Source organism: Sus scrofa, chromosome 1 (assembly GCF_000003025.6).
Source record: "Sus scrofa isolate TJ Tabasco breed Duroc chromosome 1, Sscrofa11.1, whole genome shotgun sequence".
NCBI classification, from domain to species: Eukaryota; Metazoa; Chordata; class Mammalia; order Artiodactyla; family Suidae; genus Sus; species Sus scrofa.
Window position 1 is genome coordinate 114,749,761 of NC_010443.5, and position 14,924 is coordinate 114,764,684.

Below are 14,924 nucleotides of genomic sequence, written 5' to 3' on the forward strand. Positions count from 1 at the left end.
AATTATAAGAGAATATTAATAATACTAATAAACTAGACGTGGTACAAATAAAACACATCTAAGAAAAAACATATAAGACTACGGCCTTACGATACAGAGGACTAAGATATCATATCATCTCTTTATGCATTTTTTTAAGAACATAAAAGTCACCTTTGACCTATATCAAGCACAGGCTATCAATTTTCAGGCTACACTTCTCTACCACACCAGCCTGTCATCCACGGTAAGCCTGGAAATACTTTATACGATCAAAGCTGCGTCCGCTCCCCCTCCCCATGTAGAACAAAAAGAAATGCTGTAATAGAATGATCTCTGCTCTTGAAAGAATAAAATCTAAACTTAATTTGAGTTATAGTCTTTCTGCTTCAGGGGTCCTGCATAATTAATTTTACTAAACTCTCATATACATCACTTCCAAACAGACTATTTTACTCAGAAATGGACATAAAAGAAAAATATTTTCATGTTTGAAAGATAGCTGGCAAGGCTATTTATATGGAGATCAAGTAATTTTACCTATATTACCCATCTAAATCTACCTCTCACATTTTCCAAAGCTCTGTTTATACTTTTTAATGAATTTAAGGATATTTTGGCTTGATTGTCGTCTATTAAGAAAGCTTACTGAAAAGTTAAGAACCAAATGTGAACAGAGGCCTTACCAAAGCAGTCAGTGAAGGAAAAAGTGCTTTCATTAGTTCTCACGTATTTTAGTTAAAGCCATATACTACTTTAAAACATTTTCAAGTGGTAAAGAGGGAAGAGACAAATAGAAACTGATTTTATACTTATTTTAGGAAAATGTGATTAAATTTTTAATAATTTCAAACATTACTATTAAAAATGCCTCCACTCCTGACCAAAAAAATTGCTAGTCATACATGTACTTAATTAAACACCTGAGGGAAAGCACTGATTTGCAAAGATTTCAGAAGGAGATAATAAATTCTTGACATAAACCCAAAATTGTTATTCACTAGTGTAACATTTTTATGTTTATCTTATAAAGATAACTTTGACTGAATCTTCCAGAGAAGTTCACTTTCTTTTTAGAATATATAAAATCCTCTGACTTAAAAGATATTTTTGTAGAAACATACCAAGCAATTAATACTTACTAATTAACTTAGAAAACAGAGAAATTTTACTTAGCAACACAGAAAGGTATTCTAAAACATCAAACCATGTGCAATAAATTGACCAGAAATACATTCTTCAGAAAATGTATAAATGCATTCTTTGAAAAACAGTGATTTATTTTATGAATCTGTACAGGGTCAAAATTCTAGTTTGATTGGAAACAGATGGTATCCCAGTAAAGTCAGGCTCTGGACCTGAAACTCCAAACAGGAAATACGGCTCTCACTAGCTGACTGCTTCCCTAATCATTCCCAGAGCTTCATACTTGTTATTTTTATGAATATCCAAGATGACTTTTCATCTTTCCCTTCTGTCTACAAAGTATCAAGTAATCTTTCCTATCTCTATGTGTGTTTTATATGTGTATATTTTACACATAGATTATATGTTTACGATATAAGAAAACATTAAACATTCACTACTAGTAAAGCCACATCAGGCATGAAAAATAATTTCCCACAAATTCAAGTTTTTCTTTATTATTTTAAAAGTAAAAGCCAAAAACTAATGAGTAACTGTATCAAAGACAACTTTACTAACCCTACTTACCAAGAGATACACAATCTAAACATACTGCAGAAAATAAAACCCCCACAGGTTTAGTAAAAAGTAATTAATCTACCCTGCTTTCCCTTAAACAAGCCAGCTAGAAGCTATCTGAACAAAGAAAAAGACTTACCGTTTTCCCATTATAGTAATACATCAAAGAATTGCTGCCCATTCCAGGGACAGGATAAGCACAATACATGCTGATTTTGAAAACGTTACTGTTTGCAGCTAATGCACACAGCTTCTTTCCAAGACATACATCCACCCAGCCAAACAGAGTTAAGTCTTCGGCACTAAGCATCCACACATGGATCTACTCAAAAGGAACTTATGCAAAATAGGACTGAACCAACTCACAGAGCAGAGAGGGAGGATTTATGCTGTAAGTAACCTCTTTCAATTTCTATCAAGTCCTTGCATTGGTGGAGGATACCAATAAGACAAATGCTGGAACATTTAAAAAAAATACAAGTCACTTATAGGGGCTAAATAATGAAAAGCAATATAGTGTCCTAGAGATAAATATCCTAAAAAATCATTAATATTGTCATATGTATGCTATAAATGTCTCTCTCAAAGAAGGCTGACAGATCTTCTAATCTGTTTTTAGTTTTAATTAGAGTACTATAGCAGAGAAACCTAGCTTGCTACACCTCTACCAACATTACCATCTGGTGTGGTCTAAAGTTGCCTCCCACTTTGATAAACACATGATCAAGCAATCAGGAATTGGAAGCACTGAATCATGTATATAATAAGAAGGATCTAAACAGTTAAGTCTTGTACAAAGTCACTTCCTGGAAAAAGCAGACCTGTCCTGTAAGTCTTTCTCAACAAGCTAGAACAAACCATGGTTTTTTATGTTCTAAAAAATCATATAGAAAATAATTTGAAAGGAACTATTTCATGAAATGGCTCATTCCAACAATTCAAAAATTATCTTGAAATAAATGATCTGTTTTTAAAACATAAATATTTAACATAGATTTTCAGTTATACAACTCCGTAAATTCTTCATAACACCGACTAAAAGTTTATAATGGACTGCGCTCTCCTAGAGTATGTATTAAGCAATCCAATAATTAAAAAAACAAATAAGGATTTGTTTTCCCTTACATAAAAATATGAATGGCTCATATGCATAACAGGCAAAATGTGCACTGTAGCTAATAAACTAAAGATTTCTTAGAAGGCTGCCCTCCCTCTAAGTTCATAATATATTCATATTTTTGTTAACATTCAAATTTCTCACAAAGGAAAAATAATCAGTGTGGGAATAAATGTCTCACTAAATTAAAAATTCATTATAATTAGAAGTCAAAAGGATTTAGACACCTTTTGTAAATACATTGTTTCTCACACAGAAATATATGTCGTTACTTAAAAAATTTTCTTTTGGCATGTATTCTACCCCAAAAAAACAGAATAGCAACTTTTCTCTCTTATTTTCCTCCATCAAAACCTCTTTGTACTATCTCTTCTCCCTGTGGTTTGCAGGTTCTCACAGAATTGTGTTAAATCAGAGAAGAGCTCACAAGCTACAAAAAGGGACATCATCACTTTTTTAAAGGTACTTTTCACTAAGCAGAACTCTTCTAAAGGAATACTCTATAAGGGGGGGAAAAAAACCCCAAAAAACAGTTCTTATGAAAAATACTAAATAAAATGTAGTAATAAAGCCAAGTAAGACATAAGGCCAGCTAAGTTTATAATGTTTCAAAAATCTGATAGTGTTGGAATAACAATAAAACCTCCCTGCACTCTCCAGATATAGAAAAGACTAAGCAGCAGCTGCAAAAGAACATCACTGTACAGCAGACCATTAAAATGCCAGTCTGCAGAGTGGTCTGTAACTTCCTCCCTCCTGAGAGACCACAAAGACCCATTTCAATCCTTAGAGAACTGTGTAAAAAGCGTTGACTTACAATTAACAATGCCATGCCTTAAAACCATTCAAGTAAATTTTAGTCTTTCATAGGCACAGTCTCTCTCTGACAGAATAGCTTAAACAAAAAAAAAAAAAAAGAAAAAAGAAAAATCCAAAATAAAATTTCCTTTTGTTCTTAATGATTAAAAATTTGAAAAAACAAAAAACCCAGCGTATTTTTAAATAGAAATTTAGAGTACTAGAGGGAGGGGGAGCCACAAAGCACCGACAATATTTCAACATTTTCTACCTACAATCAGTGCTCTAACCTGGGAAAATTTTGAGACATTGGTTAAAAAAAAAAAAAAAATTCACCTACAGTAGTTAGGTTCACTTCTCTGGGGCTTGCCAGAAAAGAGAAAGAGTACTATGATGTTTGTTAAAACAAAAAGCATAATGTAAATCCAACTATGCAGTCTTGGCTATTAAAGTACAATGAAGATTTGAGTTATTTCATCTAGAGTTCTTTATTTTAGAGGCAACTATATGGTATTCTGAAAGTATGAAATAAATATTTTAGTTAAAAAAGTTCAGAATAATGCCAAACAGTATATAATCTTTTACTGTTCTAAAGCAGCTTATTAACAAACTGGAAAAGATTTGCTATTAAACCTGAAACTTGAATATGAAACATAATAGTTTCTAATCAGACCAAAAGCTTTGCTTTACTTTTCATTCTTTCTCTCAGAAACACAGATACAAAATCCATACGTGTGTTAAATTTAAGGCCCCTCCTCCCCCAGCACAATCACTTGGTGCACAACCACTGCCTATACTGAGTCTGGATGTAGAAACTCGGGAAAAGAGAGAAGAGAGGAGAAAAGAGAGAAGGCGTGAGAGGGTGGGGTCTACATACACATGTCCTTAAACTCATTCCTCAAAACCAGCTAACTGTCAAGAAAATGGGTGATAATCTAAGTAAAATGTTCCTATATTCTAGTCGTTTGCTATGGTAATTAATGTCTTTCAAGCTTGTTACTTCAAAATATCTTTTTTTTTACTGCCTTACTAAAATCAAAACCAAAAACCAAAATTGGATATCAACAGTCATTTTCCTTATTACAAGTACAAATTTTCTTCTCAGATAAACTCTTCTCAAAATATTTTTTGAAAAAAAATCTAATCTATGGAACAGCTGCAGCACAATTTTTTTCTTAAGCAGAATCATATTACAGGAAAAAAATGCATATAGATGGATCAAGTGCTTCTCTAGTCAATGCAGTTGTTTAATCTTTGCCTCTTTTTTTTTTTTTTGAAGGAACATGTCAAGGGTTAATCCTGTGACTCAGTCTGACAAAACGAGTCAGCTGGAGACAGGGCCACTTTTTAAATTTCAGATGGACGTGCAGTCTGCACAGAAGCTCTGAACTGTTCTGTACTTTTTATCCTGAATTGTTTCCATCCACAATTCTAAGTAATAATTTTTGTGTTATTTTAAGATTATGTGATTGACTCAATGTTCATACTAACTAGCCCAACAATCTAAAAAATCATCAATTTTATAGCAAAATGGGCATTATCACATACATTGGCATCATGATTAATGAAAATGTCAGAGAACCCTGAAAAAAATGACTTGGAGCCATACATCTTTTATTAGGCAACTATGATGATTCCTGGTTTGAGGATTACTGCATTTCACTGATTTTCAAATATGCTTCCCATCCCTCAATGGTTCAGGATGTGATGTTTACTGCTACTTCAACAGTCATCAAGCACAGACCTAAACTAGATAAGAAAAAAGCTGTAATGTGTTTTAGCTTAAGCAATTTACTTCTTTCCTGAAGATTTAGGGGAAAATGTTTCCAAAAAATCTACTAGGTAGAGACTTTCTGGCAACTTCAGTTTAAAGTCCAGGCCCCCATTTCCTTCTTATTTTTCTGTTGATTGGGAAACAGATCTTCCTTGGAAAAAGCTATGCAAAATTTCCTGGGATTACCCTTGAGTATTTTTATTAGCTCTTCTTTATCCATGATATTTGGATCACTCTACCTCTCAAATCTGTTTTTTTAAACTATCCCTTAAGATAGAACATTTTCATTAAAAAATGTTCTAAGAGTGACCTAAAATTCTATAAAAGTTTTCAAAAGAAAATTTCAATTTAACTGAATTACACATCTTGAATTAATTAATAAAGGCCAGTCAGTGGTTAATCCTGTTGTACATTTTTCTAAAACAAGCAGGCAACATTCCAGCATCCCAAAAGGCCAGATGATCTGCCTGGAAAAGTAAATCTAAAACCCACTCATAGGATTCCTCATGAAAAGTTTCAACATTATTTCTAAGTGAATCAATTCCTGGAAAACAAGAATTTCAGAGTGAAAAATAAAGTTTACATGTGACCAATTCCACAAATGAATTCTATATATCCCTGCTGTATGAGACTGAGTAAATAAATAACTAATACCTTACTGGTTGCAAGGGAGGTGGAGGAGGGTGAGAATAAAAATAATTAAGGAGAATCTACAAGTGGGCAGATACAAAAACAAAAAGATCCTTCCCCAATACCTTCTCTTCCTTATTTAGCATGTAGAAAGATGAGTGGTGAATGAATGTTGTCTCCTAAATGTGCAGTATTTTGGTTAGCCTGGCTAAACCAGAAGCCAAATCAGGTGCCAGAAAACTCCAGGTTTTATATCTGAGCATTATATTGCAGATTTTTCTACTATATGCCACTTTGTTTTGTTTTCTTTTTAAAGTCATTCCTAAGAAATGAAGAAAGATGGTCTTCTAGCCTTTTTTAAATATCCTCACAATTTATAAAATTTATTATTGCAAAAAAAGCAAGAATTTAAAACTCTAGAGAAATAATGCGTCCTTCTCAAACCAACAATCAGTACATATTATTTAAATATAATAATGCTATTTATCTGAAGTCACATAATGCATCTAATTCAATAATATCACTCTCATCTTGCTGATGCTAATCAATTAGTAAAAATGCTTCCAAATAATGTCTTTCTACTATATGAAAATATTAAAAATCAACGACCTGATTTTGTGATCATTCCTCACATGATACTCTGAAAAAAATGTTCTAATTATGCCTTAATTTTGAATACCTAAATCTTAGCCAAACCAATAATCAGAGTTATAGTTATGTTACAACTTGGTCTGAACATGGGTACACAATTTACTTGGATATTGGTTGGAAATAAGGAGTATCAACATACACAAACATGTACTTCTCAGAGCAAAATTCACACTGAAGTTCACAAATCACATCATGTCAGATATAGAACATCAGATTTCTTATCATCTCCTTACAAAGGTCTCAATTCTAATTTGAGTTTTAGAGGATTAACAAAATAGAAAATATCTATCTGTATAGCTAATGTAAACCATCAGCTATACAAAAATTGCATTTATTGGGCCAAAGAACACTTGTTTAATATCCCTTTTGATAACCACATGACCAAGATGAGGATATGAAAAAACTGCCATACCTCCTGGAGGAGAAAAGCAAATAAATCTCTTTCTGAGGTAAATAAATAGTATCCTTCTGACATCAACATGAACGGAACTGACAGATCATACAAAGCTTCTAAAAGGCAATCATTAGATACCCCTTCAAGTGAGATAGAACTACAATTACTGAGAATATGTAAAACCTGAAGCAAATTGCATGTTTCTTTTGATCATGAACTCACTATGACAAAGCAGTTTTCTTTGAAAAATTAAAGAGGGAGTCCCTCTTCCTAGTAATTCCTGCATCTCTTGGCTATACATTTCTTTCCCCCACATGAATTGCAGTTTGTCACTTCTCATTTACCACTTGAAATAACATGGTAAGAGAATCATTAACTATGATGCAACTTGATAATTTTCCTGCAGATGGCTCTATAATCACAGCACTGCCTAATGGTGTGTGTCCGGTTTAAAAAAAAAAAGTTAAAGAAGATACTCAGGTTTTAAAATTCTTTAATAAAGCATCACTTGTGAAGAGCTTTCAAGACTGGGTTAAGGTACTGCACTACTGACTTATTAGGCAACAACAAAACAAAACTGGAAACAAACAAAGCTATTATTTTAAGCTATCTGTAAAAGGTAAAACTGTGCTATTACTTTAAACCATCTGTAAAAGGTAAAACAATTTGGTCTTGGGTCCAGTTAGCTCTCCCTTAAGGAAAGTGCCACCTGTTTTTTTTGTTTCTTCTTTGGCCTACTTTTTTTTCTTTTGAGCTGGAAAGTGCCAGATATTTTCAATTTATGAGAAATGGAACAGTACTATGATATTCTACTCTATTTTAAATTTATTTTTAAAGAGATCAGAAACATCTTCATCTTAGCCTAAAGCCGTTTCAAGAATCTGCAACTGGAAACTCTAAATACCTTATATACTAAGTGATTTCTTGCCCCCAATCTGTTTTGTTTCAGCAAAAATTCTTGCTAGTCATAGTGATTTTTCTATTACTTTATACATTTAATTAATTACCAAGAATTGCTGTCTCATATTTGTAACGATCAAGTAACAAAGCAGAGTTTATTTTAGCTAGACTTACTGGAAGAAATCATGCATATCCTGAACTTAAGAAAAGACCTATCTTAATAAAAAGACCTATCTTAATAAAAAATGATTTTTTACTACTAAATTCTAGTGACCAGTCTCACCAAAAGCCAAATAATACTTCATTTTGAAAACACATCTGAGGAAGGTATAATAAACAGAAGGAGATGGAAGATGGTGTCAGTTCAGCACAAAACAAAGCAAAACAAAAGTATGACAAATGCTTAGTAATAATAATAAGCTCCACAGGTAGAGGCAATATGTCACCCTGACAAGTGTCCCTTACCAGACAGACAGATTAGGAAACACACACTAACTGTGAAAAAAGAAATGTGTTAAACTACTTGTTCTATGAATTTCTAGCACAAGTACTTATAGTAGGGCAGAATAATTCTCCCTACCACTTATCAATCCTCTGGAACGTGAAATAGGCTGCTCAGGTTGCAGAAACTATGGACTCATACTATGTGATGAAAAATAACACTACACTAGAAGTTAGGAGACAGGGATTCAGGTTTCAGCTCTGCTTCTGAGGAGGCATGAGAGCTTAGGCTGAGTCAATGAGCTTCCCTGAGTCTAAGTTTCCATTTCTGGAAAACGTAGGCATTAAACTAGGCCAAAGATTTCCTAGCCATTTCATCACCAATAAAACGTTTTATTATCTACTCCACCCAAAAACACTGAATTCTTATTTTGAAAGATTTTTATTGAGTTATAATGAATATTTTGTCCTGTCAAAAAGAAAAAAAAGCCATTTAACTTCCACTCAGAACTTCTGATTAAAAGGAAAATGAAATGTTGCCACGCTAAGCTAAATTAATTCTAGTAAAGAAATTTGATGTTTTAGACAGCATGGATCATTTACTTCTGCAATTATACAATTTGTTATGTTTTCTGAAATATTTTACATCTTGTATTATTATTTTTGAAGACCCAGGTTGTATTACTGTTCTGAAGACTAAGTGGCATAGGTACTACCTAGCGTCCACACGAACCTTAAATTGTACTTTTATAGTCATAACTGCAAGTGGCACAATTAAAAACCTAAAGCATCACATTGAAATCAAAGGAAATGAAAAAGTGATCAGGAAGGGAATTAAATATATAGTTCCAGTTTTAAAATAAGAGTCCTAATGTTTTATATTCTTTTTTATTAAAGTATAGCTGATTTTCAATGTTGTGCCAATTTCTGCTGTACAGAAATACACACACACACACACACACACACATTCCCTTTCTTATATTATCTTCCATCACAGTCTATCCCTAGACTGGATACAGTTCCCTGTGCTATACATTAGGACCTCACTGCTTATTCATTCTAAATGTAATAGAAGAATACATTGTAGCATATCAGAGGGCAATACATATTTCAGAGAAAAATACAGCAGGAAAGAGAGGGGAATATGGGGCATGCTGCCATTTTATAAAGATGGTCAAGAAAGATCCCTAGTGATAAAGTGATATGTGATCAGAGTGAGGAAACCAGCTATATGGGTATTAGGGGAAGTATCCTCTGGCAGAGAGAAGAGTAAAAGCAAAGGTCCTGAGGCAGGAGAGTTCGTGATACCTTTAAGGAACTAAAAAGAGAGTCGTATGTCCGGAAGGGTAAATTAGTGGAAGATGCAGTCTGGGAGGTAGCAGGGGACAGATAAGAAGAGTCTTGAAACATTTTAAGGGCTTTGGTTTTGCAGTGATAAGAAATGGTATCGGAGGATTCTGAGCAGAAGAATGATATCATCTGACTTAAATTTTAAAAGGATCGTCCTGTGCTAAAAAATGATTTAAGGAAAATTGGGAAACCAGTTGGAAATATGCTGTTTTAATTCAGGAAATAGATAAAAGTGGCTTGGGCATTGAAGACAGCCACAGGTAGTAAGAAATGATCAAATTCTTTTTTTTTTTTTTTTGTCTTTTCAGGGCTGCACCCATGACACATGGAGGTTATCAGGCTAGGGGTCCAGTCGGAGCTTTAGTGGACGGTCTACGCCAGAGGCATAGCAATTCAGGATCTGAGCAGAGTCTTCGAGCTACCCCACAGCTGGCAGCAATGCTGGATCCTTAACCCATTGAGCAAGGTCAGGGATCGAACCCACATCCTTATGGATGCTAGTCGGATTAGTTAACCGCTGAGCCATGACTGGAACTCCATTCTTCCTTTCTTTATTTTGGGGCTGCATTTGTGGCATATGGAGGTTTCCAGGCTAGGGGTCGAATTGGAGCTACAGCTGCTGGCCTACACCACAGCCACAGCAATGCCAGATCCAAACCGTGTCTGCGACCTATACCACAGCTCATGACAAAGGTGGATGCTTAACCCACTGAGCCAGGCCAGGGATTGAACCCAGAACCTCACAGTTTCTGCTGTGCCACTATGGGAACTCCAGAAATGATCAAATTCTTGAAGATAATTTTAGTATAAGAACTTTAAAATGGGAAGATTCCTACTGTTTTATGTCAATGAAACCATAACATTTTTCCTTTAGAGAAAGGTTTCCTGTACCATGGTTTTCCATACTCATCTGTCACATGAGGTCATGCCCCTATACTGTTAACTACATCAATCCCAGCATGCTGCAGAGTAATGGCTGAATTACCCATAATTTACCATTTGGGAAACAAATTTATTCCTATTATTGTATTACTAGGAGTTAACTGCACAATCAATGGAAAAAAACAGGACAAACAGTTCTGTGTATTATACAAAAAAAAGCAAGTTAACATTTTTGATGATTTGAACAGCCGAGAGTAGGAGAAACTGAAACATACTGCTTGGAGCAGGAAGTCATTAACAGATGACTTTCCCTATTATGGATAAAATAAAATAATAGCTTCACAGTATTTATTTTTATCTTTTTAATTCAAAAAGCATTTCCTGGATAATCCACTATATGCGCCCAGAGGGCAATAATCACTTAACAGAAAAAAAAAAAAAATTAAAGTTACTTATTTCCAAAGGCCAAAGTTATCTTTTGACAGTAAACATCTTGAAGGCAGGGTACAAGGTCCATGGTTTATTTTTAGTTAAATCTCAAAGCCTAGAGGAGTATTTAATTCACAATAAGCATTTTATTATTTATTTATTTATTTGTCTTTTTGCCTTTTCTAGGGCCACTCCTGCAGCATATGGAGCTTCCCAGGCTAGGGGTCCAATCAGAGCTGTAGCTGCTGACCTACACCAGAGCCACAGCAACACGGGATCCTAGCCGCATCTGCGACCTCCACCACAGCTCTCAGCAACGCTGGATCCTTAACCCACTAAGCAAGGACAGGGATCGAACCTGCAACCTCATGGTTCCTAGTCAGATTCGTTGACCACTACACCACGACGGGAACTCCCAATAAGCATTTTATATTCACTAACTTTAACAAAATGAATTCATATTTCTCTCAGTGGAGATTTACTAAACAGAGTCCACTCTAGTAGCAAAGAACTTCTAATTCTCATTCAAATTACTTTTTTTGGGGGGGGGGAGGGGGCGCACCCATGGCAAATGGAGGTTCTCCATGGCAAATGGAGGGTAGGGGTCCTATGCCAGAGCCACAGCAATGTGGGATCTGAGCGGCGTCTGTGACCTACACCACAGCTCATGGCAACGCCAGATCCTTAACCCACTGAGTGAGGCCAGGGATCGAACCCGCAACCTCATGGTTTCTAGTTGGATTTGTTAACCACTGAGCCACGACGGGAACTCCTCGAATTACCTTTTCATTTAAATTTATTTGAAACAATTGGGTGATACTGAAAAAGGTACTGGTAACTTGATTTCAAATAATGTCAAGTTTTATGGTTTAAAAAATTATCAAGCTTAAGTCAGAAAACTTGAGAAGTTTTATTATTATTTCTTATTAATAATACTATCATCAAACTAAAAAACAACTAAATAAGAACCAGAACCATAAATATTCACTTAATTTTTTAAGTGTTAATCTTTATAATCTCTACACATGCCCAGAAAGTTGTATAAATTATAGAGATTAACATAAAATTTTCTAGTCATTTGACTGAAGATTCTCTTAAGGTTTTCAGGTTTTTTTTTTGGTCTTTTTAGGGCCACACCTGTAGCATATGGAGGTTCCCAGGGTAGGAGTCGAATCGGAGCTATAGCTGCTGGCCTATGCCACAGCCACACCAGATCTGAGACACATCTTCAACTGCGACCTACACCACAGCTCACAGAAATGCCCAATCCGTAACCCACTGAATGAGGCCAGGGATCGAACCTGCGTCCTCACGGATACTAGTCAGATTCGTTTCCGCTGAGCCACAATGGGAACTCCTCTCTTTAGGTTTGAAGGAAGATTTTTGAGAGAGACATGCCATGTTTTCCAACACAATCTGTCTCATAATCATACATGGGTTGGAAATGATTTTCAAGCTACTACCTTATTAGCCTTGGGTTCTATGAGGAGGTTGAATCAAGATAAAAGATGGTAATCGGGCACATGTAAATATAAGTTAAAGGAAAAAATTATAGTAGGGCTGTTTGCATCAAAGTCAAATTACTTAAAAACTTTAAACTCAACTGTTTCAAACAAACATTTACTAATATATCTCTACCCAAGCTTACTTTTGATGTCATAAACTATTATACATATAATTTCCTAATGTTGCATTTAAATCCTAGAAAAATTATGACATCACAGTGCCCACTTTATATATTGAGACTCTTTTACTATCCCAGTCAGGTACATTAAAAGGCAAAAATAACCATCCTGGAATGTTTCTATCAATGTGCCCAGAGCCTTATGAAAATGATGAAGGGACTAATGAATATCAGGAAATGGATCTAAATCACAAACAAACAAAAAACAAGAAATACTCAATTTTACTTATCTTGTTTCTCTTCGGTTCTTTTTTCCACAGGGAGCACATTTACCAAGAAGGTAAGAACATGTCTACTCTAGGCATATACTTGTGTTCTTTTTTGTTGTTGTTTTGTTTTGTTTTGGCTGCACCCAAGGTACACTGTAGTTACAGAACCAGGGATCAAACCTACACCACAGCAGCGACTTACGCCACAGCAGCAACAACACCAAATCCTTAACCTGCTGAGCCACCAGGGAACTCAACACTTACGTTAAGTCTAATGCAGGTGTTGGCAGACTATAGCTGTGGGCCAAATCTGGTTCACCACCTGATCTTACAAATAAAGTTTTACTGGAACACAGTCATGCTCATTCATTTATGTATCGACTGTGGCTGCTTTCATGTTCCAACAGTAGAGGTGAATAGCTATGACAGACACTGTCTGACCCACAAAGCCAAATATATTTACTACATAATCCTTTACATAAAAGGACAAAACTTTACACAAAAAATTTGTGACTCCTGGTACATAGCACATTGACGAAGAGTCGAGCAGAGGATATAAGAGAGCGAGTTCTAGCAAATTTTCCAGAAACATAACTTTTAGAACCAAATTATTTTTGAAAGTAAAATACTGTCATATTATAGATATCTTGGGCTATTTATTAAATGCAGGTAATTAAACAAAGACAAAAATGAATAGATTGAATGTTCAATGAACAGACTGAACATGGGGGAGAAACCAGAAACTATCCTAGAACGAAGAGTGTTTTTAAAAATGTTTAGAAGTCTATGAACTTGTCTACACAGCATACATTACAGTCCTTGAAACTAGGTATTACACAAGTATAGTAAATGACTCTTCAAAGTAAAATCATTACTGGTCTAACAAAAGGAGTATCAGTGATGGCAAAATTCACATCAGCAAATTTTTAGGATATGAATGCCTTCCCTAACTCAGAATGAAATCTGGAGCCCCAAACATCCCAGTGACAAAATTTAGAGTTTTTAAATTCATTTCTTCTTTCCTATACTTGAAAAAATAATCCTCTGTTGTACTAGATTAAAAAACAAATAAAAAAAACTTCATGGTTCTATTGATGCAGAATCACAGAACAGTGAGCTTAAAGTCTAAAAGCATTTATGGTAAAATCCATACAAATCACACATACACACATACTGGGACTTATCCTACAATTGGTTTGTAAGGTCTCAAAGATCTGAAATACTGGCAGCTGAGGAGTTAGAAAAAAATCATAAAAACTAGTTCTGAAATTCAGCCATGTCCCTTCTTTGAAAAGAAATAGAGAGGTCAGAAAATAACAAATATCATTGCTGTTGAACTATCACATCAGTATAAACAATGAGATATTACACAGGACTCACTCACTGGTAAATCCCCCCCCCCACTAGAAATCAGATCAAAGACAGACTGGCTTGTCACAAAAATGAACATCTTAGAACTATGGATTAAAAGCCCATTATCTACACTGACACAATTCTGACACTGTTCTGAACAGTAGTTACTGTCAGCATAAACAGTAGCTATTTCTTCTTATTAATGTCTGAAGAAAATCTTTCATTCAATGACCAAACTGAATATAAGTTTGGAATGGATTATAGAATCATTCCCTTTACACACTAAGATTTTTCTGCTAGACTACCCATGCATGAGGTCAGAGAAAAAAAATCAGCCACTTAAGAAATGTTATATATCAAGGTAGCCTTCAAATAGAGACAGCTTAGCTAACAGTCAGAAATTAGAAACTCTTAAGTACCTAGCTGTGTACCCCATGGGCTTGTTTACTAAAGGAGCTAAGCAATACATAGCCAGCTCATGTTCAGGGAGTGTTCACTTATAAAGTTTGGCTGGTGCTGCATGTAAATACTGTTTATTCTAGAATCACTAGGATTCTTGTTACTTAAGAGCCTCATATAATTGTCTGCAAACACACTGTTACCCTAGCTTCCTACTGACTTCCAGAGGG

At 34.9% G+C, this 14,924-nt stretch overlaps 1 protein-coding gene across 12 annotated transcripts in view; it reads right to left on the reverse strand.

The window, feature by feature from the left end:
* The window catches only part of TCF12 (transcription factor 12), a 374,065-nt gene that overhangs the window by 67,462 nt on the left and 291,679 nt on the right, over positions 1 to 14,924 (reverse strand). For 3 of the 12 annotated variants that reach the window (XM_021094759.1, XM_021094743.1, XM_021094737.1), the window contains exon 1: positions 1,823 to 11,291. The exons of 7 other annotated variants lie outside the window; for them this stretch is intronic. In XM_021094759.1, coding sequence (XP_020950418.1) covers positions 1,823 to 1,993 — 171 coding nt within the window. In that variant the 5' untranslated portion in view covers positions 1,994 to 11,291. Of the gene's footprint in view, positions 1 to 1,822; positions 11,292 to 14,924 lie in introns of those variants that run through there. 2 more of the 12 variants (XM_021094754.1, XM_021094745.1) reach the window with 1 other exon arrangement.